Genomic DNA, 25,671 nt, shown 5'->3' on the forward strand with positions numbered 1-25,671 from the left:
GTCCTTTGTTCAATCACTGCCGTGTCACTCACCTGCCTGCTTTGTCTGGGTCATCTGTCACTAACGGATGGTTATCATACAGGTGCTGATGGGCTGGACCGTGTGGACCACCACAGCGTACATCACTTCCTGTTTGTGCAGGTCGGTCCTCAGCACTCCACTCATGACTAACAGTGACTGTCTTTTTATTCAGGCCGTGATTGGCTGTTCCAGTGTAGAGTCCCATCAATTAAACAACATCATACCTTTGTTTCTTTGTATTTGTAATCAATCAAACTTGATTTGTATAGAGTCAGTTCATGACTGATGTTATCTCGAGACACTTTACATGAAGCAGGTAAAGGACCTTACTGATGGCTGTATTACAAGAGCCCAGCTTCATCCATCATAGAAGAACAAACTTCCCAGAGAGCTTCAGCAGACCCGGATCATGATGAACAGCCGTCTGCTAAACTGAGCTGGGTGTGAAAATGTGACGAGAGGGGGGGGGGGGGATCCTTATCAACAGTCCCAAGGAACCTCAGAGAGCTCAGGAGCTGCCAGAAAAAGGAGAGGTTAGTAACTGGAATATAAAGATAGAGACGAGCAGTAATAAGATATGAAAGCTGAGAGAGAGAGATAAGAGATCCTGGTGCCAGTTCCCCCGGTAGTCTAGACCTATAGCAGCATAACTATGAGCTGGTCTAGACCTGATCCAGTCCTAACTATAAGATTTATCTAAAAGAAACGTTTGAAGTCTATTCTTACAAGTTCATATTTATTTCTCTGTAAGGTGACCTTGAGTGTCATGAAAGGCGCCGTTAAATAACATTTATTCTTATTATAGTGACCACTTCATTCTCGTTGATGTTCAACCTAAGCTCTTCCTTGAGAACACTAATTACTTTACCAGACGTTCACATGTTAGCATCACACTGTATCACAAGTATAATACACTTCAACAGTAATCCAACCTGGAGGCAACAAATGCATGAACGAGTTTTCCTGCCTGATCTTAGAGATATTACCAACGTATTAATGATGAACAATGCGACATGTAAATAGAAACTATAATAATATATAACCATCAATAATATTATTGGGATGTTTGGATGGATAAAATATAATGTGACTTAACATGGATTTAAAATATTAGGTCAGATTATGGTGATCATGACTCAGTAATATACTGAGACTTTAAAAATTCAACAGAGGATGAGACAGGAGAGAGAGAGGAAGACCAGGAGACAGAACAGGACCAGCTACAAAAACCAGGACCCAGATACATACAAAGACCAGAGTCTCTCTCTCAGTAATTTAATCATGGCATTTCTCATATGACAAAAATAAATGCATGTAAATTATTTGAAACATGTTAACGTGTGTTTGGGGAACAAAAGTGATCTTTACCCTTCTTTTATTGAGCCTGTGTCTCCTCCTCACTGCAGCCTGTGGTGTGCAACACTGAGCTCCTGGATCAGCTCCTTTCAAAGGTGTTCAATTCAGACACTGTCACAGTTTCTGCCCGTCTTGGTAAATCACAGTGCGTGTACTAACTTCACTTCTTTACATTATACACAAAAAATAAAGTTAGAACCAGTTTGAAACTTCAATAAAGCATGACCTTGTGTCTCTAACTTTTCTGGGAGAAGTTTTCTAAATGACAGCTCTCTGAAGGAGGAAGAAAGTGTTTCTGTCCCGTTCTCTCCTGAGTGTATAGAGAGGTGTGAGGCGTCCAGTTAAATCTGTTTTCTCCTCTCTAGTTTTGCGGTGGAGCAGAGCCCGTCATGCGAGTGCTGAGGACCGACCTTTACAAACAGGAAGTGATGTATGCTGTGGTGGTCCATGGTCCAGACCATCAGCACCTGTATGGTCACCATCCATTACTGACAGACGGGCCAGACTCTGTCTGTGCTTACAGAGATGGTCACTTCCTGTGGAGGTCTGAGGCCATGTGTAAGACACACAGGTAATCAGCTGTCTGAGGGACTGACCTTTGAACTGTTTGTCACATGTTACAGAACCAAACTGTGGCTGATGATTTTCTCTCCTTGATATCCATATCGGGATCGGCCCCAAGAATCCTACATCGGTCAGTCCTAGAGCAAGGACTTTATGAATTCACAGACTGGGATACAGATATTACGTCATCGTGGAGTATGAATGACGACTGAGCTTAGCTACAATGCTTTTCTGAACAGAAGGTTTTTTTAAATCATTTCTTTGCTAATGACACACTTTTATATCCATGAGATTCCCACTTGTTTATTAACAACCGTTCTGAACAAGTCAAGATGACATTTGATGGTTTCTGTCTGACTAAATGTCTTTGGGTTTGGTCTGTGTTGTTTAAAGCAGACAGAACACAGAGAGTGAAGTTTTCCTGTTGGCTGTTTTGATCCACCTCACCCTGTTCTTCTAACATGTGTCTCTATTCCTCTACAAACCCCCCAATCATGAGAAAAGTCCATCCTCTCCGTCTTCTGCCTGCTCAAACAGGCCGTTTGGAGATGTTCCCTTCATGACATCACAAAGGGCAGTAGCCCCTCCCATTCATGACATCACAAAGGGCAGTAGCCCCTCCCCTTCATGACATCACAAAGGGCAGTAGCCCCTCCCCTTCATGACATCACAAAGGGCAGTAGCCCCTCCCCCAGGTGGGTGACACTCCCACAGCTAGGTGTTTGTTCTGCCCTCTGAGTCTGCCTTCTCACCGTAAACAATAGGACATGGAGCCAGAAAGCAGCGAGTACACCCAAGCCCTTCCAGAGAGGGGGCGTGGTCAGACACAGCTCATTTACATATTTAAAGCTACAGACACAGAAACAGCCTGTTCTGAGCAGGGCTGAAATAGAGGGGTTTATAGACATGATCAAATACAGGATCAGAGTGGATTTACAACAACACACTTCACTCACATGATGAAGAGGAGGAGATCATGTGACCTTTAAGTTCTATCTAAGGTTAATTTATTAATTTTTTTCTTTGTATTTTTCAGCTATCAGTTGGTCCGTAGAGACGACAAAAAGCAGATGAGAGCAGAACCCTGCGAAGAGCCGCCACAGTACTATGTTTGGGATAATGTTGCCGTCGCTCTGCATGTGGATAACAAGGTACCTTCACTGCTCTGATGATAACAATGTTATTTTTTAAGTTCAACTTCTTACGGTGGCCCTGAAGGTCAAAACACAAAAAGTATTTTATTAAAAACGACATTTCCCTTTTTCCCTGTGCGTCACTTCATTGAGCTGACTGGCTCTTCTGGCGCTGAGACTCAAGACAGTGATTTCTGCTGAGTCATCTCTTTTACAGACACATCTTGACTGGGTACTTCGGGCTCTGGATTTTAGCCTTGTAGTTTCTGTTTGTAGTACATTTTGTTTACTGACCAATGAGGTTTCAGCAAAGCTTGGCGCTTGCAGGAGAAACGCTGCCAGAACACAATCCACCGCCATGACATCATGACGTCCATCGACGATACTCTGACAACGATAGGTCTCTCTCTTTAAACAGATATCTTTACTAGAGGGCAGCAAACAATCTGTTCTTCATCAGACATTCTCTCTTTAGACTCTAATCTGTGGACGTAGTGTCATAAAGCCTGAGCTGAAAGCTGTTTTTGGCTAACTGCTAGCAAAACTTGAGAGGACTGAGAGGTTCACCGTCACTCCCAGAGACAGACACAGTATTGGATCCTGTCAAACCCCAACCAACCAATGAGCATCACGGGCAGGACTTAACTCTTCGTTAAGCTTTGTGTCAGAACAGAAGAGGACTAACATCAGCTCTAACTTTACTAAGCCCGAACTCTAAAACCTCAACAGAACTAGCTTGGTGTCTCACTGTAGTCCTGCCCCTGTTTTAACCACTCTGCTCTGTCCTCCTGTTTCAGGTGCTGAAGTTTGATGTGAACCGACTGAGAGAGAGCCTGACGTTCTGTGATGAAGCAGAGGTTAAAACTGAAAAGGAGATCCCTTTTGATTCCTACGAGGAAGCAGATAAGTTGGTGAAGAAGCTCTGGCCTTCAGCACTGAAGAGAGATGATGAAGTCAGAAATGTTGACAAGGACGGAGACGGTGATGAAGATGATGACGCTCAGGAATTCACAGGGGCTCGTTTGAGTGACTTAAAGCTTTAATAACTGTGTAGTTCATTCAACTCTACAGGATGTGAATGAAGCGCTTCACCGGCATTCAGTGTGTTTAAAGCATGTAGCAGATTTTTTATTCTGATTGATTCTAGATTTAACAGCCCTCATGAATTTAATATCTTTCAATCCAATCACAGATTTTAAAGCGTGTTTATTGATTTCTCTTTATATCCTGTAACAGTCTCTGACTCTGTTATATTTGAAAATGTCGTCAAGAGATTCAAACACAAAACAAATGTCCTTCATGAGAAATGATCTGAAGGCTTGTTTTTTAACATTCAGACACACTTTGTGTTACACTCCTCGACATGACCTCATAATGATGATTATTATAATGTTTTTATTTAACTTTCCTTTCTTTAAAGCTGATTCATATCATGTTTAAATCCTGCACTGATAAAGATGAGACCATCTTTCATTTGGTGATTAAATTAATGTGTGATTTGTTTAATTCTTTTCTTTTTTCATTCATTTAATTTGCTCATATATTGATCTTTTATATTTAGACTATACCTGGAGTGCCTTGTTACTGCTGTTGGAAAGGTGTATCTGTTGTTATTGGATCGTTGCTGTGGGAAGTCTGGTACCAGTCAATAAATTAATTCAATAAAAACAACAAAAAAAGAGAGTTTTTATTGATCATTTATTTATTTATACTTCAAACAACTGTTTCTCTCTTCAAGGTTTAAATAGTTTCAGTTTGGGTGAACCTTTTCTGAATAGCCACAGTTTTGTATGCAGTACAGACTTTTTAGTTGTTGGGTCCAGCCAGAAGGCCAGACTAAATTCAGGACTGTGTCCCTTTGGAGAACCAAGCATGGCAATTACAGACTGGCACAGAAATGAGTCCTAAAACCAGGAAGTGAGTTAGCATTTTAGCGCCACGTGTTCTAACCTCTAAAAGTCAAAGTGGATTTTAAATGTGTTTGTGTTTAGACGCCTGAAATAAGGTCTGTGGTTAACACAAACTGAAGAGATGTGGATGTTTTGTTAGACGACATAAACTATGTTAGCTAAGACCCCACAAGTTTTTCCGCAAACTTAAAATGGCGGTTGCTAACAAGTGGCTAAATGAGACTACAGTGGTTGTCTGAGACATTGAATGTCATCACGCCGGGAACTCTCCAAATAATAGCTAAAAATAGCCAAGCGGTAACCTCAGGTCTGTTCAGGGTTTTTTAAGTCACCTTGTGCGTGTTGGTTTTCTTAGAGAAGGGAGAGAAGAGACTCAGGTTCAAATTGAACAAACCAGAAAGTTTAATAAAGCAAGGAGATACAACGCAGATACCGAGGGCATTGTCTCAGCTGAGGGTCGACCTCACTGACTCGCACGTCAGCTACCAAAACCAGAGAGTAGACCCTGAGTGTCAGAAATCACAGGATTATATACAGTAGGAAGTTGTCTCCTCTAAAATGTTGGTGTGCTGTGTCAGCAGAAGTTTTAGCAGAGATGATGTGATGTTCGTGTGTTAGCTTCTGATAAAGAAAGTGTCCCTGAGGTGCTGCACCTGGAGAAGACAATAGAGAGTCCGTGCTGCAACTTTAAAGCAAAAGGAAGAGGCCCATATAAGGATATACGGAAGAGGCACATTGGCCTAACAGTACAGTAATTTGTTAAATGGTTATATAATTCCCCCTTTTGACAAAATGTTATTGTGTCAACAACAACTATATGTGCGTGGCGTGTGAAAGCACCCAACAAATCATCTAATACAGAAAATCAAAAAGTCTAATCTTAACTCAACCACCCAACGCAGCACCACAATTGGCAGAGTGAAAACTCCCGAGGCCCTAAGTAGGAAGGAGGCCTGGTGACAATGATTGGACACCTGTACACCTAAAACACACCAAAATGATAAAAAGTAAAAAGCAATCCTTCATAACTGGGACTAAACAAAATCCATGTACATCCCGTAGTACCACTCGGGATGGAGCGTTTAACCTTCTTAATTATCAACCAGTTAACATGACAACAGCAATGAGCAAAACTTTATTACATAATAGATGCAGGAAATGGAGTAAACTTCAGCATAGCTGATGTAGCAATGTGTAATGCGACTATGTGTTGTGAGTGTTGGTGTTCACAGAACCGGGAGAGCACGCCAGTTTTGGTCTTGCTCTTCGTCATCAGCATCATCATCATTTACAAAGCCGTGCTTTTCAGAAACATCCAAGTGAAAAGGTTTAGAGTAATCAGGGGAGTGGAGGGAGGATGCAGATGCTAGAGATTGTTTGAGAGAGACAAAGGCCTGTTCAGCGTCAGTAGTCAAGTCAAGAGTAGCCTGTAAGTTAGTCTGTCCAGCAGCAGTCATTAGAGCATGAAGAGGTGCTGCAGTCTCTGTGTTAGCAATAAAAGAGGAACTGTAACCAGTCAGACCAAGAGAGGACATCATATCTTTAGACGATTCAGTCATGGACAGCCCAGTGTTTCCAACCTGACGTCCCAGAAAGACAACAGAGGAACGGCAACATTGCAATTTAGAACGAGAGACTTTGTAGCCTTTTTGAGAAAGTAGGGAAAGAACATTATGAGTGACCTTCAAACATGTAGCAGGTGAGGGGGCAGCTATCAGCAAATCATCCACATACTGGAGGAGAACCACACCATGTGGGAGTGTGAGAGCGGATAAATGTTTTAAAAGGACAGCGTTGAAAAATCCAGGGGAGTGAATGAAACCTTGAGGGAGGCGAGTGTAAGTGTACTGTTGGCCTTGAAGGGTAAAAGCAAACATCTGAGCAGTCTCAGAAGAGATTGGGACACAGAAAAATGCGTTAGCTAAGTCAATGCAGGTGAGACTAGTATGTCGTGGAGACACAGATGAGAGCATGGTGTAAGGATTGGGTGTCGAGTACGGGCAGGGGCGTACCACATGATTGATTGGACGGAGGTCATGGACCATCCGAGCTTCTTTTTTACCAGGTTTGGGCACAGGAAAAATAGGGGTGCTCCATGGGCTGGAGGTGGGGATGACAACTTTACTCATCAGTAAACCTTTAAGAGTGACAGAGAGTTTATCTAACCTATTTCAAGAGAGTGGGTACTGGGGTTGGTAAATGGGCTGTACATCTGGTTTAAGAGGGATATCAAGGGGTTCCATATCAATCAGGCCTACATCAGTGGGGCCAGCAGACCATAAAGAGTCAGGGAGAGTAGATAGAATAGAAACAGAGGAAGGGTGATCAGAGGAAGTGGATAGAGGACAGTGACGTGACACACGTTCAAACAGGAGATGGAGTGTGGAGGAGTGAGAAGTTCTGTAAGAGGAGAGAGAGGGGGAATAAAAAAGATCTGCATGTTGAGGTTGCTCTCAATCTGTAGCCTCGAGACAATGTTTCACCATGGGTCCCAACGCCTTGGGGGTTGTCTTGGTTACGGACCATGAGGGTGACGTGGAGAGTGGAGGAAAAACCAAGCTTAAAAAAGGTCAACAGTTCCTCTGGCAGCATGACAGCAGCAGCCACATCTTCTGGACCAACATAAATGTTTGCAGCAGAACAAAGGTTTGTGTTACCGGTCCCAGAACAGACGTAGTAAAAGAGGAACCAGGAAGAGGGTTATTTACAGAGGAGTACCTAGCACCTGTATCTATCATCAAAGGAAGATGTTGGTTGCCTACAGTAACATTTATGATGGGTTCCAGGTCTGCTGGGTCGTCTGGTCTTGGTTCCAGGCACCCCTAAAATGAGTCACTACCACTAGGGAGAGGGCCTGGTGCCTGGTGGGGTCGAGGATGAGGTGGAGGAGGTTGTGGAGGAGGGGGAGGGCAAAACTATACTCATAGGGGTGGGGGTGGGGTTGCTGTGTGCCATCCAATGTCCCAGCTCACCACAATGGAAACAACCAGACTTATCATTCCTGTACCTCTAAATAGTAAACACTCTGCCTCTGTGTGGACCACGCCCTCTAGCAGTCATTAGAGCACGAAGAGGTGCTGCAGTCTCTGTGTTAGCAATAAAAGAGTAACTGTAACCAGTCAGACCAAGAGAGGACATCATATCACCAACAGTTTTAGGTTTGGTATGATTCAAAATGGAAGCTTTAGACGATTCAGTCATGGACAGGCCAGTGTTTCCAACCTGACGTCCCAGAAAGACAACAGAGGAACGGCAACATTGCAATTTAGAACGAGAGACTTTGTAGCCTTTTTGAGAAAGTAGGGAAAGAACATCATGAGTGACCTTCAAACATGTAGCAGGTGAGGGGGCAGCTATCAGCAAATAGCTTGAAACCTTGAGGGAGGCGAGTGTAAGTGTACTGTTGGCCTTGAAGGGTAAAAGCAAACATCTGAGCAGTCTCAAAAGAGATTGGGACACAGAAAAAAGCGTTAGCTAAGTCAATGCAGGTGAGACTAGTATGTCGTGGAGACACAGATGAGAGCATAATGTAAGGATTGGGTGTCGAGTACGGGCAGGGGCGTACCACATGATTGATTGGACAGAGGTCATGGACCATCCAAGCTTCTTTTTTACCAGGTTTGGGCACAGGAAAAATAGGGGTGCTCCATTGAAGTCAGGTCCCCTGAAGTCACAATAACTTATCCCTCATGACCCTCCATAGCCACTCAGTGTACAACCCCAGTGGTGCTGTGTCAGGTTTGGTTATAGTCAGAGCCCTGACTTCTATGTCTTGTAATGCTTCACCCCCAACAGCCCCCGTAACCAGGCGTCTATAATCTCCCAAGCAACACTCCACTCCCATATGGAGATCACAAAAAGCAGAAATCCACACGGCTGCTCCCTTTTTAATGTCTGGGAGCTTCCCGAGCAAACACTGCACATCTGCTAGAATATAGACTGGTGTAGTAATGATGTGTTTTTGTCGGGCAACCCGAAAACATGGCGCCGGTGGTTCCTTCGAAAATTTGCCTATGGGATCTGTTTTGTTCAGCTGGATAATCTTTACAGATAAACATCATTTATATGAAGTTTGAAGAGTTAATGCAGCCCAGAGAAGTAGAAAGCTAACGTTATGCTACAAGCTAACTACACCGCGGTCGGTTTATAATGACATCACGACCGTAATGCTTCATCGATCTAATCAGCGGATTTGACAAGCTAGCTAAATGTTAGCTGAATAAATGGTTTATTAACCTAATATTTGCAAGAGCACTGAAAAACATGACTAGAGGCTGTAAGGAGGGTTAGGGAGAGAGTTCCCGGCGTGATGATGTGTAATGTCTGCGACAACCACTGTAGTTTCAGTTAGCTACTCGTTAGCAACCGCCGTTGAAAGTTCACGTAAAAACTTTAAAATTCACAAGTGGGGTCTTAGCTAACGTAGTTTATCTCATCTAACAAAACGTCAACATCTCTTCAGCTTGTGTTAACCACAGATCTTATTTCAGGCGTCTAAACACAAACACATTCAAAATCCACATTGACTTTTAGAGGTTAGAACCACAGCGCTAAAATGCTAACTCACTTCCTGGTTTTAGGACTCAAAACTACACCAGTCTATACTGTGTGTAAGTGGTTGACATGTCTCCAGCGCGTGTGTGTGCACGTAGAGGGAGTTGAAAATGTGAGTGAAGTTGATAGCATAGCATAGATCTGTAAGGTGGTGGTGGTGTGTACGAGCGGTTGCGTGGCTTCAGCAGCAATCCCTTACTTTTCTTCAGAATTGCTTCTGCTCAGACGTATCGCTCCATCTCTCTGTCTGTCTTCCCCGCTGCTCTGACTGCCTATCAAAAGACAGCGAGACGTCATCTTCCTGTCTAAATGACCTTCCCAACTCCTTTAACCCCTGACTGACTCCCTGCTCCCCGCTGCCTCAGACCCCCTGCAGTGGGTGATAATCCTCTCCTGCATTACATTCTGCATGTTAGCTAAACCTTGTATGAGCTGGGTGCGTCATGTTCATCACCACTGTGAGTTATTGAGTAATCTATTACACCTGTTAAATGTTTTAGGTTTTGCTCCTGATTTACTGGAAACAGCGTCCTGATAAGCATTTAACTGTGTGTGTGCTGCTGCGTATGGCCCTGTTGGTGGAGGATCAATTGTGGGTGTGTCAAAAATGTCATATGGTGGGGGAGCTGTAACTCTTTCCACTTATCAATAACTTGAAACAGGGTCTGACAGATTCACGCTCTCCAATCACAGGCTTTCTTTCAGGCTTTGTCATGTTTAACCAGTCTCCCCAAGAAACCTGACTTTTCTTGTTGAATCTTCGCCTCAACATACTTATTCTGTGCTCGGCTAAGCCACTCCTTCACTGAGTCAGGCTTCAGCCGTTTGTTAAAATCAACTCCTGTCTTTGTCTGATATTTTACCCACATTGTCAAATCATGCTTTAAATCTTCCTGTTGACACACAGGGGTTTGTTTTCTCAACACTTCCCACACTTTAAACATAAACCAGAACCCTGTGCCTGGATCACATGTACCCCACACATCTGGGGCTTTACTCAGAGACTCGTCAAACTATGATGCAAAAAGACAGAATCTTCACCGTCTCTTTTCCTCCAGGCAGAGAGAAAGAGAAAATGAGGCGAGGCCCAGCTGAGCCAAACACACTGTGCCGCTGATAAGACAAGCCCCCACCTTTGCTCTCTGTCCTCTCAGAGAGAGAAGAGAAAACTTACAGATGTCCGACTGAATCACAACCTCAGTTCAGTTTACAATACAGCAGAAGATAAATGTATACACGTGATCAAGACAGACATGTATGGCACAGTGCCCTGTTTGAAGACCAAACCGGCAAGCTTCTACAGCGGTCCTGGTGACCACTGCGGTCGGCTGCTGGGGGTTCTATCCCTATCTCACAAACAGTTTTAATACATGTCCATCTTTTTCACCACAGGCCTCTCTGAACATTGAGACCCAATCTACATCGATAAAAACTTCTTAACACATCGAGACCTAAAAACTTCTTAACACATCGAGACCTAAAAACTTCTTAACACATCGAGACCTAAAAACTTCTTAACACATCGAGACCTAAAAACTTCTTAACACATTGAGACCTAAAAACTTCTTAACACATCGAGACTTAATCTGCGTTAATCACTGCACTGCACACAACCGTGGGGAACCCTTCGAACAGTCGTCACTGTTCTCATTGGCAGGACACCCGGTCCTTTTCCAACGGCTGGAACACCCACTTCCCCAGTGACTCCAATTTATCAATTTAACCTTAGCTGGTGAAATTCACACCTTCACACAAATAAATTGTTCTTGTAATTGCAGTAATTCTGTTAGAGAACAAAAGGTTTACTGCTCACCTGTTTAGTTGGGGTACCCCGTGTTGTTTGTCTGAAGGGCGAATCCCCCCATATTTCCAGAATATTTTGAGCATTAGGACCGACAACCTCACTCATCTCACTGAAAGCAAAAGAAACACACTTTAAAATATTTAAAGAGATACTTCACCCATTTACATGAAGCTGTGTATCATTAGAAACATGGTAGTAGTGTTGAATGGTCGTGAGTCCAGCCCTCATTTTGCCCTGAGACGAGAAAAATATGTTTTTCTTTGCTTGAAAGTTTTCTTCATGTGATGCAAAAAGCGTTATATTGCATCACATGAAGAAAACTTCCAGAAGTATCCCTTTAATAAAACCGACCCATGCAATGAATTCCTCAGAAAAAAAGATTTAATATTGAAAATATCTGTTTTTTGATATTGAAATTGAAACACAACAACATTTATTGATTATATGATTGTAAATTTACAAAAACATTTTGGGGTTCACTTCAAAACTGGATTTCTGCAAAAGACTGAAATTCTCCAGTTTTACAATATAGCAGAATAAAATGTGTTATTTTAATTGAAGACAAAGAAGGGGAAAATGTATAATACAATAATTATGATGGCCAAACAGTTTATACATCAATGTACATTTCTGAAAGTCAAACCACGCTTCTTTATTTTCATGAATGAATTAATACATTAAAAAAAACAATTATAAAGATTAGAGCTACACGAGCTTGAGAAATAACTAAAGTAAATAAGACGTAGCCTATGGGATGTTTTTTTTTTTTAACAGCTGTTTTGGTTTTAAAAAACAATGCGTGTTATCTATATTTGGCGTGCAGCGGACCTGATTGACAGGTGGGTGTAACATGGGTGATGTAACATTTGTCCCTTTTCTTTAGGTTGACTGAAATGAAACAGCATTTCCAACATGGCGGCAGCAGCCAAAGAGCCTCCGGAGCTCACTGCTGTAAGAGATGGCTGACGTCACTCAGGGTTCGTCCATTAATTGATCGATTGATCACTTCATCAGCGCCATCACTGTGATGACCTGTGTTCCTTTTAATAATAATAATAATAATAATAATAATAATAATACATTTAATTTATAGGTGCCTTTCATGACACTCACTCAAGGTCACCTTAAAGAAGAATAAAAACAACGCAATAAAACACAAACACATTCAACTACATGAAAACAAAACAGTGAGGAATGTGGGGTCGTACAGAATAGGCTGATCTATGAAGGTGAGTATTGAGCTGAGATTTGAAGGTGGGGAGAGAGTTGATGTCACAGATGGATTGTGGGAGAGAGTTCCAGAGACGGGGGGCTGCACGGCTGAATGCTCGAGACCCCGCTGAAGAAAGGCGGAAAGGAGGAGTGGTGAGGAGCATGGAGGAGGAAGAACGGAGGGTCCGGGTGGGTGTGTAAGTGTGAAGAAGATCGGAAAGGCACGGAGGTGGGAGATCATGGAGAGCCTTGAAGGTGAGAAGGAGAATTTTAAAATCAAGGCCGTATTTGACAAGGAGCCCGTGGAGTACATGTAACTCTGACACCTAGTGTTTATAATGGGAACTGCAGTCCAAATGTAAAACACTTGGTTGATATTATTGTAAATGTATAACATAAGTTCATATACCAACTTATCATAACTCCAGGTAAGACTTTTAGGTTTATTAAAAACCAAGCAGAAACAAATAAATACAGTCCAAATTCTTTATTAATTTATTTTCATAATGAACCTAATTTGCATTTTTTTCACTTTGGGAGGAAACCAGATCACCCGGAGTAAACCCAGCTAACATGGAGAGGAATGCGACCTCTACACAGAGAGAGAACTGCAGATGGAGATGGAAACACCTCCAGTCCTACCTCTGCGCGGCTACAGTGCTAACCACTGCGCCACCATGCCGCCCACTGTGAAGGTGAATCTACGATCGAATCAAACTAATTATTGCTCGTGTTTAGGAACATGCAGCACAGAAATACCAACAAATGGTGGATGACTTGCGCTGAAGTGAAGACAGCCACATATCTGCTGTTAAATATAAGCATCATTGAAGTCCACCTCATGTGTCCTGTCTATTCTTATTATATTTTCATAGCTGCACATTGTTCCACACAATTTCAATTCTTCCTCTTTAAATGAACAAATGTTTCGAGTGTGATTCCCCTTCACAGACGCCTTGACCCCTCTGCTCTTCATTCTGCCATCTTCCCATGGACTTTGAAGCTGTACAGACAGGAGTAATCAGGATTTCCCCAGTTGTTCTCCACCTGCAGCTTCACGTATTTGAAGATTCTACTTCCGTGACTCGGGATGTTGAAAGTCTGTAGCTGATCTCCATCTTCATCATAAAGAAACCTTCCTAGTTTGCTTCCTGGATCTGCTTCAGTTTCCATACCATACACAGTAAACTCCTTTGGGGCGCTGGCGATAGTACCAGTTGGGGACAAGGTCTTTGACATATGGCCCAGTGAAACCTGACTAATGGCAGTGGGATGGGACAGGGCGATCACGAGATGACCCTTTGAACCTTTGAATGACCAGCAGTTTCCTGGAACTAGTTCTGAGCGTCCCTGAATTACAGAGTATGGATTTACAGAGCGAGAAAAAAGTGGTATTCCAAAGAATCTTAAAGCATTTTCTGGGTGATAATATGTTTTAGAAGTCAAGTCGTGAACGATACTGGCTCCTTGAGGCCCCAGAGCGAAGTCCGGTAAAGTGTTGCTTTTTGGACGTAGAACCTTCATCTCTGTCTTTAGACTCTGCAGCTCATCTTGTAGATGTCTCAGCTGCTCCACCATGACTTCATACGCTGCATTCATGTCCTTATTATTCGGGGTTGATAAGACAGGAAACTGGAAGTGTTGTGACTCAGTAGAAAAGTATTTAAGTCCAATACACAGACTCAGTACAAAGAAGAGAAAGCCAAGATTCTTGAAGTTAAACATGGTGGGCCTCTGGCTTTTTCTGTCACTGCCCGTGTTGTGTCTCTCATTTATATCAAGTGTGTCTGTGTTGCTGTGTCCGTACATGGCTTTGTTCAGGCTGCTGTCGCTTGTTAAGTTTGTGCTGTCTTCACTGTACTCTACACTAAAATCAAAGTTTCCGACGCTGTTTAAGGTTTCTCTCTCTTTCTGGGGCTTAGATGGAGTTTTGTGTTTCCTGAAAATCCGGGATAATTTCTCTTTGTAAGAAATCTCCGGTCCCCCCTCAGGGTCGTAGTATCCGGTTGATTGTAGTCGAGGGCTCCTTCGAGACATGTTCTGTTCTCTGGTTAGTTCCGTGTCTTCTGCTGACTGCTGACTGTCTTTGTCCTTTATATACTAAGCTTGAGATCAAAGCACTCTGAGAATTCTGACCTCATAATGCAAGCCCCGCCCCCTGATTTGTTTACACATGTTCACATCAAAGCCATTCTTGAATGTTCTCTTTACTTTAATTCATCTGGAATGTTTACATTCAAAACATAACACTGTGTATTTTTGTACATCGATATATTCAAACACTTGATGACTTACCCACACTGTTAATCAATGGGGAATTACGTAGCAACGTGGCGGCCATCTTACCACAGGCAGCTGGTCTGGCCCCATAGACATACTAGCAGCAGACATAGCAGACATGCAACCTCTGGAATGGGACACAGCTGTAAGCTCAAAGACTGATGCTGTCTATTGGAGCTGATGTGTCAATGCGGCCGCCATCTTGGATGGGTCTCCGATGCGCAAGCTATGCATTCATTTCTATTGAGGAAGGTTTATCCCCAAGTACAATAATCATCATAACTCCCCGAATTTCTAACAGATTTTCACACGGTTTGGTTTGTTACAAACGGCAGAAATGTATTTATGATACAGGATGTTTGACACGTTGAAAAACACATAGCAGGCTATGGTATATTGATAAATGTATAAATGAATTAGTTCAAGATTTTTGTGAAGAAACAAGTGTGATTGTTCATTTGAATGTATTTGTTATTATTTGCTGCTGCAACATGAGGTTCTCTGTGTTCACCCAAACTGAAACCATTTAAACCTTAAAGAGAGAAACAGTTGTTGGAAGTACAAACATTTTTTTGTTGTTTTTAATAAAAAATAATTTATTTACTGGTACCAGACTTCCCACAGCAAGGATCCAATAACAACAGATACACCTTTCCAAAAGCAGTAACAAGGCACTCCAGGTATAGTCTAAATATAATAGATCAATATACGAGCAAATTAAATGAATGAAAAAAGAAAAGAATTAAACAAATCACACATTAATTTAATCACCAAATGAAAGATGGTCTCATCTTTATCAGTGCAGGATTTAAACATGATATGAATCAGCGTTAAACAAAGGAAAGTTAAATAAAAACATCATATAATTATATTTATATATTTACTGGTATTTTACAGTCATGTCGACAAGTTTAAATCTCTTTCCGACATTTTCAAATATAACAGAGTCAGAGACTATTACAGGATATCAAGGGGAAATAAATAAACACATAAAGGATTTTTAAAATCTGTGATCAGGTTAAAAGATATTAAATTCATGAGGGCTGTTAAATCTAGAATCAGTCAGAATTAAAAATCTGTGACATGCTTTAAACACTCTGAATCTTATTTAATGAAGTATTTATCGTTATCCCAGTGTATGAAGTTATCAAATCTTTAATGATTGTTTCTATATAATGGAGTTTTACAGGGTCGGTTTGGGCTCCTCAAGTACTGAGCGTCATCGTCGCCATTTAACATTTCTGACTCCATCATCTCTCTTCAGTGCTGAAGGATAGTCGGGCCAGAACAACCTCACCAACTCTTCTGCTTCCTTGAAATGATGAAAAGGGCTCCACCGATCGATCACAGCGGCTCCTTTCACACAGAACGTCAGGCTCTCTCTCAGTCGGTCCACATCAAACGTCAGCACCTGAAACAGGAGGACAGAGCAGAGTGGTTAAAACAGGAGCAGGACTACAGTGAGACACAATTCAGGACTCATGATTTCAGTAAATGTCCACAGATATTGTCTGGGCCATGTTTTCTTTTTACTTTTACAGAAAGGGAGGCTTTTTCAACATCCTTTAGGTGAATGTTAAAGTGTTGATTGTCCTTAAGATTACGACCCCGTTCCTGAATTTCATTGCTAAAATCCAAGGTATCTGTTGCAGATAGCTCTGCCCCTTTAAGCCTATTCCTGAGTTTAGCCTATCAGGCCACACCTGTGTAAGTAAGAGGCCTGCAGCAGGCCATATCTTTTGTTTGCTGCATTTGTTTGCTTTATTGATGTGGCTCTGATTAGTGTTTATTGTTTTCCTTTAAGCTTTAAAATCGCTGGATTGTGTTCTGGCAGCTTTTACTCTCCATACAAACCATTTCTCTGGCAAACACCAAAACCTGCTAAAACCTCATTGGTCAGTAGAATAAAATGTTCTACAAACAGAAACCACAGAGGAAGAAAGGGAAATGTTGTGTTTAATCAATAACTATTACTTTCACACCAGAGAGCCAGTGGCTGGACTTTGATTCAATGATACGCTGGTCTTTCTGATGGAGGAGCACAGGACAAATGGAACAAAAGGGAAGTTTTGTTTCTAACAAAATACTGTTGTGTTTTGACCTTAAGGGCCACCGTAAGACGTAGAATATTAAAAATAAAAGCTTTATCATCAGAGCAGTGAAGGTACCTTGTTATCCACATGCAGAGCAATGGAAGCATTATCCCAAACATAGTATTGTTTCCTCCCTTTGCAGGGTTCCGCTCTCATCTGCATTTCATCGTCTCTACAGACCAACTGATAGCTGAAAAGTACACAGAAAACAATTAATTATCCGTAGATAGAAGGTCACATGATCTCCTCCTCTTCAGGTTCAAAAAGTATCAGAGCTCCTCTTCATCATGTTTGTGAAGTGTGTTGTTGGAAATCCACTCTGATCCTGTATTTGATCATGTCTATAAACCCCTCTATTTCAGTCCTGCTCAGAACAGGCTGTTTCTGTGTCTGTAGCTTTATGTAAATGAGCTGTGTCTGACCACGCCCCCTCTCTGGAAGGGCTCGGGTGTACTCGCTGCTTTCTGGCTCCATGTACTATTGTTTACGGTGAGAAGGCAGACTCAGAGGGCAGAACAAACACCTAGCTGTGGGAGTGTCACCCACCTGGGGGAGGGGCTACTGCCCTTTGTGATGTCATGAAGGGGTGGGGCTGCTGCCCTTTGTGATGTCATGAAGGGAACATCTCCAAATGGAATCTTTGAGCACATATTTTCTGATAAGTGGAGCAGGCAGAAGACAGAGAGGATGGACTTTTCTCATCATTGGGGGGTTTAGAGACTTAGAGTTAAGACTTAAAGTTAACTAGAAGTTAACTTTAAGTTAGACTAAAGACACGTGTTAGTGTTGGAAGAACAGGGTGAGGTGGATTTAGCAGAATATGTGACCTCTAAGTTTTTTCTATTCTAAGTTTTTTTCCTTTATTTGCGCTGATATGAGTTCAGAGATGACGGCTCAAAACAGCCAACAGGAAAACTTCACTCTCTGTGTTCTGTCTGCTTTAAACAACACAGACCAAACCCAAAGACATTTAGTCAGACAGAAACCATCAAATGTCATCTTGACTTGTTCAGAACGGTTGTTAATAAACAAGTGGCTATCTCATGGATATAAAAGTGTGTCCTCCGTAATACTAATCTGGAGCAGATTAGCATTAAGTGTCAAAGACAATAGAGTGAAGCCAGACCTGATTAGGTTTAATGTCAACCATTAAAGGTGGAGCATAACAACACCAACACACTAAAGAGTAAAGTAAACCCTAGACTAGGAAACATAAACGCAGAAACACGAGGAGTAAATGTTCTGTCTTGTATGTACTAATCCTCATGTGTCCTCTGTGCTGTCTTCGTTGCATGCACTGCTTTGATATCTTTGTTCAAACTGTGCTTGCTCCAGTTGTGTGTGACATGTTATATGTCGGTAAGCCTCGCTCCCTTGGCCTTCTGTTATTACAAATGTAATGTAATTTATTGTGAATGTAATTTTATCTCTCTTATTTCTCAGCATGTTGAAATGAACACCATTTCCCATAAGCCCACAGAACATCACAGGTTCGACCCCACAGTTTGGTTCTGTAACATGTAACAAACAGTTCAAAGGTCAGTCCCTCAGACAGCTGATTACCTGTGCGTCTCACACATGGCCTCAGACCTCCACAGGAAGTGACCGTCTCTGTAAGCACAGACAGAGTCTGGCTCGTCTGTCAGTAATGGATGGTTATCATACAGGTGCTGATGGTCTGGACCGTGGACCACCACAGCGTACACCACTTCCTGTTTGTAAAGCTCGGTCCTCAGCACTCGCATGACGGGCTCTGCTCCACCGCAAAACTAGAGAGGAGAAAACAGATTTAACTGGAAGTTAATTGAATTGAATTGAAGTTTCAAACTGGTTCTAACTTTATTTTTTGTACTTCTGTGAAGTTTATAAACGACTTTGTCTTCATTCAGATTCTAAACGTGTTGGATGGAATGGTTCCATATATATATATATACATATATTTATATACTTTATTAATCCCGCGAGGCGAAATTCGGTTTTCACTCTGCATTAATGGAGAGGTCTCAGAGTGAGGGGGCTGCCCACAGCGAGCGCTCCAGAGCAGTTTTTGGGGTTCGGTGCCTTGCTCAGGGGCACCTCGGCAGTGCTCAGGAAATGGACTGGCACCTCTCCAGCTACCAGACCAGTTTCCGGACTTGGTCCGTGCCGGGACTTGAGCCGGCGACCCTCCGGTTCCCAACCCAAGTCCATACAGACTGAGTTACTGCCGCCCCAATAACTACAATGTGTCCCAAGTCTAATGAGCAGGCTTCTCTCTTCCCTGGGTGGGCTCGAACCACCATCCTCTCGGTTAACAGCCGAGCGCGCCACAGAGACTTGAATTTGAATTACTTTCTAATTCCTTCAAATATGAAAAATGTGTGAACATTGATGATTTGTTTTGATTACCCTTCTTTCTTCAAACCCTGTTCAGACCGGTCCTAATGGGGGGGTGAGGGTGGGGGGGGGGGGGGGTTACCTGGTCTCTGTAGGCCTTCAGCACCTCCTCCAGGCTGAGGGTGAATCGGTATGAGCCGAGTCTGGAGCTGTTCAAGAAGGCCGGGGAGGAGGCAAACTTATGCAGGAAGCTCTCCTGCATCTGGACCTGCTCCTCAGTCCGTTCCGGGTAGGTGGTCTCCAGGAGCCTCCTCTCAGCTGACGCCACCTCCTCTAGACCCACAGACAGACTCCACCACAGCAGGGAGCTGCCAAAGGGGTCCATGAAGCCCTCCTCCGTCCTGATGCCCTGTAGTCCTTCTCGGTTTGTGTCGTGTTTCAGACGAGTCACATGAAACTCAGGTCGCGGGTAAGGAGGGATGGTGTTTTTGAAGAGGTACTTGTTACCCAGATGCTGAGCTTCTGTTTTCAGGTCACGCAGCTTCAGATGGTGACACTCTTTAAAGTTAGAAACATATCCTCTCCTATTTGTTTGAGAATGGAGACGCATCATCGAGACGAGACGCATCATCCTCTGCCCTGCACAGCGGATGATTTAAAACGAGGAAGGAAAGTTACCTCTCTGTTGACAGAGGTGAGGTCGTATACCTGCTTTACAATACGCCACACCCTGAACACTTGTGCTTATCAATGCAAATGATGCCACGTTCATTGAACCATCACTGAACAATGTGGAAGTCAGTGTACAGTCAGGTCTTCCTGCTGTATACTAACTACAGCACATGTGCTTTCATGACATTTTTAACCATTATGTGAAGTATTAACTGTACTTTAACATGTAGTGTCATCAAACTAACAGCACACATAGATGGGTTACGGATAGGGAAATCGAAATGGATTGTGTTTAATTCCTGTAGACAGAACTACTTCCAGATGTGCCAGAACGGACTTGGAAGAGGACTGGCTTCACATCAAGTGGCAGCCTGGCAAGATGAGCCAGACCTTCCAGAAAGATGGCAGCAGCTGTGGAGTCTTTGTCATGCGGGTGGTTCTGTGCAACAGGTTTGACATTATTGATTAAACGGTTTCATAATAGTGCCTAAAAGAGACCTCTACTGTTCAAACAGAGTACTACTACTAAACTATGTATAAGATTATACATAGATTATTATTTATATTAATAATTCTCCCCCCTGAACTGCTACCTTATCATGGTGGGGGAGTTGGTGCACCCGAATGACCCTAGGAGCTATGTTGTCGGGGGCTTTGAGCCCCCAGCAGGGTCACCCAAGGCAAACAGGTCCTAGGTGACGGGTCAGACCAAAAGCAGTTCACAAAACCCCTATGAAGTATATAAGATCAAGGACCGTGACGTTGCCCGGCATGGCGGAGCCGGGGCCCCACCCTGGAGCCAGGCCAGGGGTTGGGGCCCGCAGGAGAGCGCCTGGTGGCCGGGCTTTTGCCCGTGGGGCCCGGCCGGGCTCAGCCCGAAAGGATGACGCGGGCCCGTCCTCCTGTGGACTCACCACCCGCAGAGGAAGCCGTAGGGGTCGGGTGCAATGTGGATCGGGCGGCAGTCGACGGCGGGGGCCTCACTGGGGGGGAAGGAGCCTGAGCTTGTGCAGGAAGTTGAGAGGTACAGGCTAGGTATAGTCGGGCTCACCTCCACACACTGCTTGGGCTCTGGAACCCAGCTCCTCGAGAGGGGCTGGACTCTCTACTTCTCTGGAGTTGCCCGCGGTGAGAGGCGCGGGGGTGGATGAGATTCGCCCTGAGTATCTTAAGTCTCTGGATGTGCAGGGGCTGTCATGGTTGACACGCCTCTGTAACATCGCGTGGAGGTCGGGGACGGTGCCTCTGGACTGGCAGACCGGGGTGGTGGTCCCTCTTTTCAAGAAGGGGGACCGGAGGGTGTGTTCCAACTACCGGGGAATCACACTCCTCAGTCTCCCTGGGAAAGTCTATTCCAGGGTACTGGAGAGGAGGATCCGGCTGTTTGTCGAACCTCGGATTCAAGAGGAACAATGCGGTTTTCGTCCTGGCCGTGGAACACTGGACCAGCTCTACACTCTCCAGCGGGTGCTCGAGGGTTCATGGGAGTTTGCCCAACCAGTCCACATGTGCTTTGTGGATCTGGAGAAGGCATTCGACCGTGTCCCTCGCAGTGCCCTGTGGGGGGTGCTCCGGGAGCATGGGGTTTGGGGCCCTTTGCTAAGGGCGGTCCGGTCCTTGTACAACCAGAGCAGGAGTATGGTTTGCATTGCCGGCAGTAAGTCGGACCTGTTCCTGGTGCGCGTTGGCCTAAGGCAGGGCTGCCCTTTGTCACCGGTTCTGTTCATTACTTTTATGGACAGAATTTCTAGGCGCAGCCAGGGGCCGGAGGGGGTCCGGTTCGGGGACCACAGGATCTCGTCTCTGCTTTTCGCAGATGATGTGGTCTTGTTGGCTCCATCGAACCCGGACCTCCAGCGTGCACTGGGGCAGTTCACTACCGAGTGTGAGGCGGCTGGGATGAGGATCAGCACCTCTAAATCTGAGGCCATGGTTCTCGACCGGAAAAAGGTGGTTTGCCCCCTTCGGGTCGGTGGAGAGTCCTTGCCCCAGGTGGAGGAGTTCAAGTATCTCTGGGTCTTGTTCACGAGTGGGGGGAAGATGGAGTGTGAGATCGACAGACGGATCGGTGCGGCATCTGCAGTCATGCGGTCGCTGTATCGGTCCGTCGTGGTGAAGAAGGAGCTAAGCCGAAAGGCGAAGCTCTTGATTTACCGGTCGATCTTCGTTCCTACCCTCACCTATGGTCATGAGTTCTGGGTCATGACCGAAAGAACGGGATCTCAGATACAAGCGGCCGAAATGGGCTTCCTCCGTAGGGTGGCTGGGCGCACCCTTAGAGATAGGGTGAGGAGCTCGGTCACCAGGGAGGAGCTTGGAGTAGAGCCGTTACTCCTTTACATCGAGAGGAGTCAGTTGAGGTTGTTCAGGCATCTGGTCCGGATGCCCCCTGGATGCCTCCCTAGGGAGGTGTTCCGGGCATGTCCCTCCGGGAGGAGGCCTCGGGGTCGACCCAGGACACGCTGGAGAGACTATGTCTCTCGGCTGGCTTGGGAACGCCTCGGGGTCCCACCGGAAGAGCTGGAGGAAGTGTCTGGGGTGAGGGAAGTCTGGGTGTCTCTGCTTAGACTGCTGCCCCCACGACCCGGCCCCGGATAAGCGGCAGAAAATGGATGGATGGATGGATATTAATTATATTGTTCTTGGTAGGTAAAGCGAAATCACGTGCAGTAGTGTAAACATCATGATATGGAGTATGTGATGACGTGTGACCGCCTATAATAGTGACTTTATTAAAAAATATACAGAAAACCCTGAAATTCTATGAAAGCATGTTGTAATACCTAAAGAACATTTAATCAAACTCAGTGTTGCAGTATGATGAAGAACAGTTTATCTGTGATTATTATGCACACGATGTGCCCAACCCTCGTGGGCTTATAAGACACCAGCAAATGCAGTTGCAGTGATGGTAACATTACATAGCATTACAAAGTTCCAGGTTCCTGGCAGAGTTCAGTCTTGAATAACATATTCTGTCTTTTGAAAAAATCTGAAACAACAAAGGTTCCTTTTTTGAAACACACCTCAAGATTTTCATCATCATCTAACCAAACAAAACCAACGTAGATTGAAGACTTTATTTTATGTTATTGTATAATATAATGGACAGTAACATGATTTACTGGAATCTCATTTTCAAGCTAAAGGCAAAGTACCTGAACGTAATTGTGCGCAGAGCGATCTTTGTCTTTTGGTTAAATTTAACTTAACATTAGTTTCTGTGCTGTAGAAATCTTTTATGAGACAGTAAGTTCTTAGTTTTAGTTTACACAAAACTAAGAACTTACATAAGAAACATTTTACCCTTGATCTCACAGGGTAACTAAAAAATAAAGGACATAATATTCATACGATACACAGATTTAAACTCATTTGCCCAAGGTTGACAATGAGAGGTATCCCAAATAAAGACCTTTTTTGCGACAACAAAACAAGTCTATCCCAAAGCCAAAGCCTTATTTATGTCAGATGTTTGTTGATATAAACAGGAAACAATGTTGGAGAAAGAACATCTCCTTGTTTCACACCACATTGTTGAGGGAACCATCCAGTTGTGTGTTCATTAAGCTGAACGCAAGAAACAGGTGCTCGATAATGAGACTTAACAGCAGAATGAAAATTCTCATTCACACCAGCTATGTGTGCTTTTAATTTGAATTTGAAAACCACATCCCCTCTAGCTAGGGTAAACAGGACAAAGGTTGTTTCTATATTTTATCAAAGAGTTTGTGTTCCTGACGCAACTCATAAAAAAACCTTCAAATTAGAAATGACTTATGAGCAGCAGCTGTATTTAAACAGCACACGGTACACAATGCTGACAGCCTTAATGATGAAGAAATCCAGAGTTTTATGACTGCATCTGATTAAACATGAGTCAATATAAGTCACCAAGAAGCTGTCATGTTCTCCGATGTGTGAATGCGGACTCCACAGTTTGAAGAGCAGCATTCAGGAAACAAGAAGAGCATGATGAAACAGAAAGATGCAGACAAAGATCAATCTTTAACTCTGTTTATATTCAATACTCATACCAAGAAAACTCCATGAAAGTTCAAACTAAAAGAGAAGTACTACATAAAAACTACAGGGGGCACTGTTACAATAGTTGATTTTGGACTTGCAGTTAGCACTGTTAGTTGATTGGATCCATTTCTATTGGCTTCAAACATTTTGCTGTCATTCAGTTTGCAGTTCTGTAACTAACTGCCAGAGCCAGCTCTTTTGCTGTTTTATTCATGTTCCTGGGTTTGAGGCTGTGAACCCTGGAACATGTACAGCTAAAATGCACCACTTTCAAGCCCAATTTTCACTCACCTAGAGAGTGCTGCTTCAGTGAGTGGATCAGCATGTCTCGCAGCTTTTTACAGCTTAACCAGGACAAAACAGAAGTACTTATCATCACTTCAAAGGTTTTTATTATTCATTTAAAAGCTTAATTTTACGACATAAATCCAACAAAATTGGTGCCCCGTGTGAGGTCTGCAAGACCCCAACATTTTTTACACAGCAGCAGCCTCGACCATCAGTGTGTGAGTGTGTATGAATGGATGAGTTCATACTGATGGACTCTTTACTCTGCAGCCTCTACCATCAGGCCGATGGCTCCATGGTCAGTTTGAGCTCCACATCACTCCCGTTCGGTGGACAGAAAATGTTCAGGTTCTGACCATGCAGAGAAAAGATCAAAATGTGAATTAGACATATAATGCTAATGCTAATGCTAACTGCACAGGTTTAACTTGTAACTATGTTTACTCTTAGTCACATAGGGGCTCCTAAATCTCGTTTGGGGGATTACTGTATACAGATATTATATTTTGCTGCCCAGAGAAGTCTGAAAGACTGTGACATGTACACGCCTTGCCGCAGTTTCTGACAGCTGGCGACAACCTGCTAAGGCGCCGCCTTAGCCAAATGACGTTTCAGCAAGACATGACGGCGGCAACAAGAGCGTCTTACTTCTGGAGCACCGAAGAAAGTGCGTTTGGTGTTTTGATGATGAAAGACAAACTAGAGTCCATGTGAACACAAGCACCTGGTGCCTGAGTGATGCCTCACCTGTTACACACAGCTGGCGGTAAACTGCATGTATTTGTAGGTGCGTGGACACGGATCCCCTCCCATCCCTTTGTTATCCACGTGGATGTAACACAGGATCTTATGGTCACACCTGAACAAGATGAAAAATGTTCTTCCATTGGTTTCAATCCAACATTATCAGAATCTGTAAATATCTTTAACCTTAATTCCACTTCAGCCAGTAAGGCCACAAAACTTACAAGAACGTCAGTCAGCATGTTTTTTCGATACAATCAGCCGAACACATGATTTGATTTTAGAGAATAAATAATCATGAAACCACAACGCACACACCAAATAAACAGACCTGTGAACAGACTAACATTAATGCTGGTGGCAATGGCAAGATCAGTCAAGTGACGCACCGCTTAGTCCACATGGGGGGAGGGGAGGGTTCTTGCTAGTTCTTGGTCTCTTCAGATCAAGAACTAGCAGAGAGAAGTCCTCACAGTCAAACAGCTTTCCTTAAACAGTTCATTGTGTGCGTGTGTGATGTCTTACATTTTACGCAGGATTGCAGTGACATCATGTCTGCAGTTGGTGTTTTGATAAGTCCTGTACATGTTGTAGTTCCAACACACGTGTCTGTTCTGACGCCCGTACACAGCCGACTCTATCTGGATCCTTTGCCCGGTAGCTACACGGAGAAACAGACGAGTGACCGTCAAACA

General features: G+C 43.7%; 2 protein-coding genes across 2 annotated transcripts in view; one reads left to right on the plus strand and one right to left on the minus strand.

Moving 5' to 3' along the window:
* Nucleotides 1-4,757, plus strand: part of LOC306831872 (uncharacterized protein) — a 38,867-nt gene extending 34,110 nt beyond the window's left edge. Inside the window, exon 4 of the mRNA XM_079356118.1 lies at nt 3,872-4,757. Within this exon, the coding sequence (XP_079212244.1) occupies nt 3,872-4,117 (246 nt within the window). The 3' untranslated portion in view covers nt 4,118-4,757. The remainder of the gene's footprint in view (nt 1-3,871) is intronic.
* Nucleotides 4,758-15,700: 10,943 nt separating this feature from the next.
* Nucleotides 15,701-19,853, minus strand: LOC306831173 (uncharacterized protein; the record flags this gene model as incomplete). Its single annotated transcript, XM_079355120.1, has 4 exons — nt 15,701-16,245; nt 17,003-17,117; nt 18,491-18,696; nt 19,386-19,853. 4 exons carry the CDS (start codon nt 19,851-19,853, stop codon nt 16,054-16,056), a joined length of 981 nt encoding a protein of 326 aa, XP_079211246.1. The 3' UTR covers nt 15,701-16,053.
* Nucleotides 19,854-25,671: the final 5,818 nt, after the last annotated feature.

This window comes from Symphodus melops (assembly GCF_947650265.1).
Source record: "Symphodus melops genome assembly, chromosome: 11".
In the NCBI taxonomy this organism is placed as follows: Eukaryota; Metazoa; Chordata; class Actinopteri; order Labriformes; family Labridae; genus Symphodus; species Symphodus melops.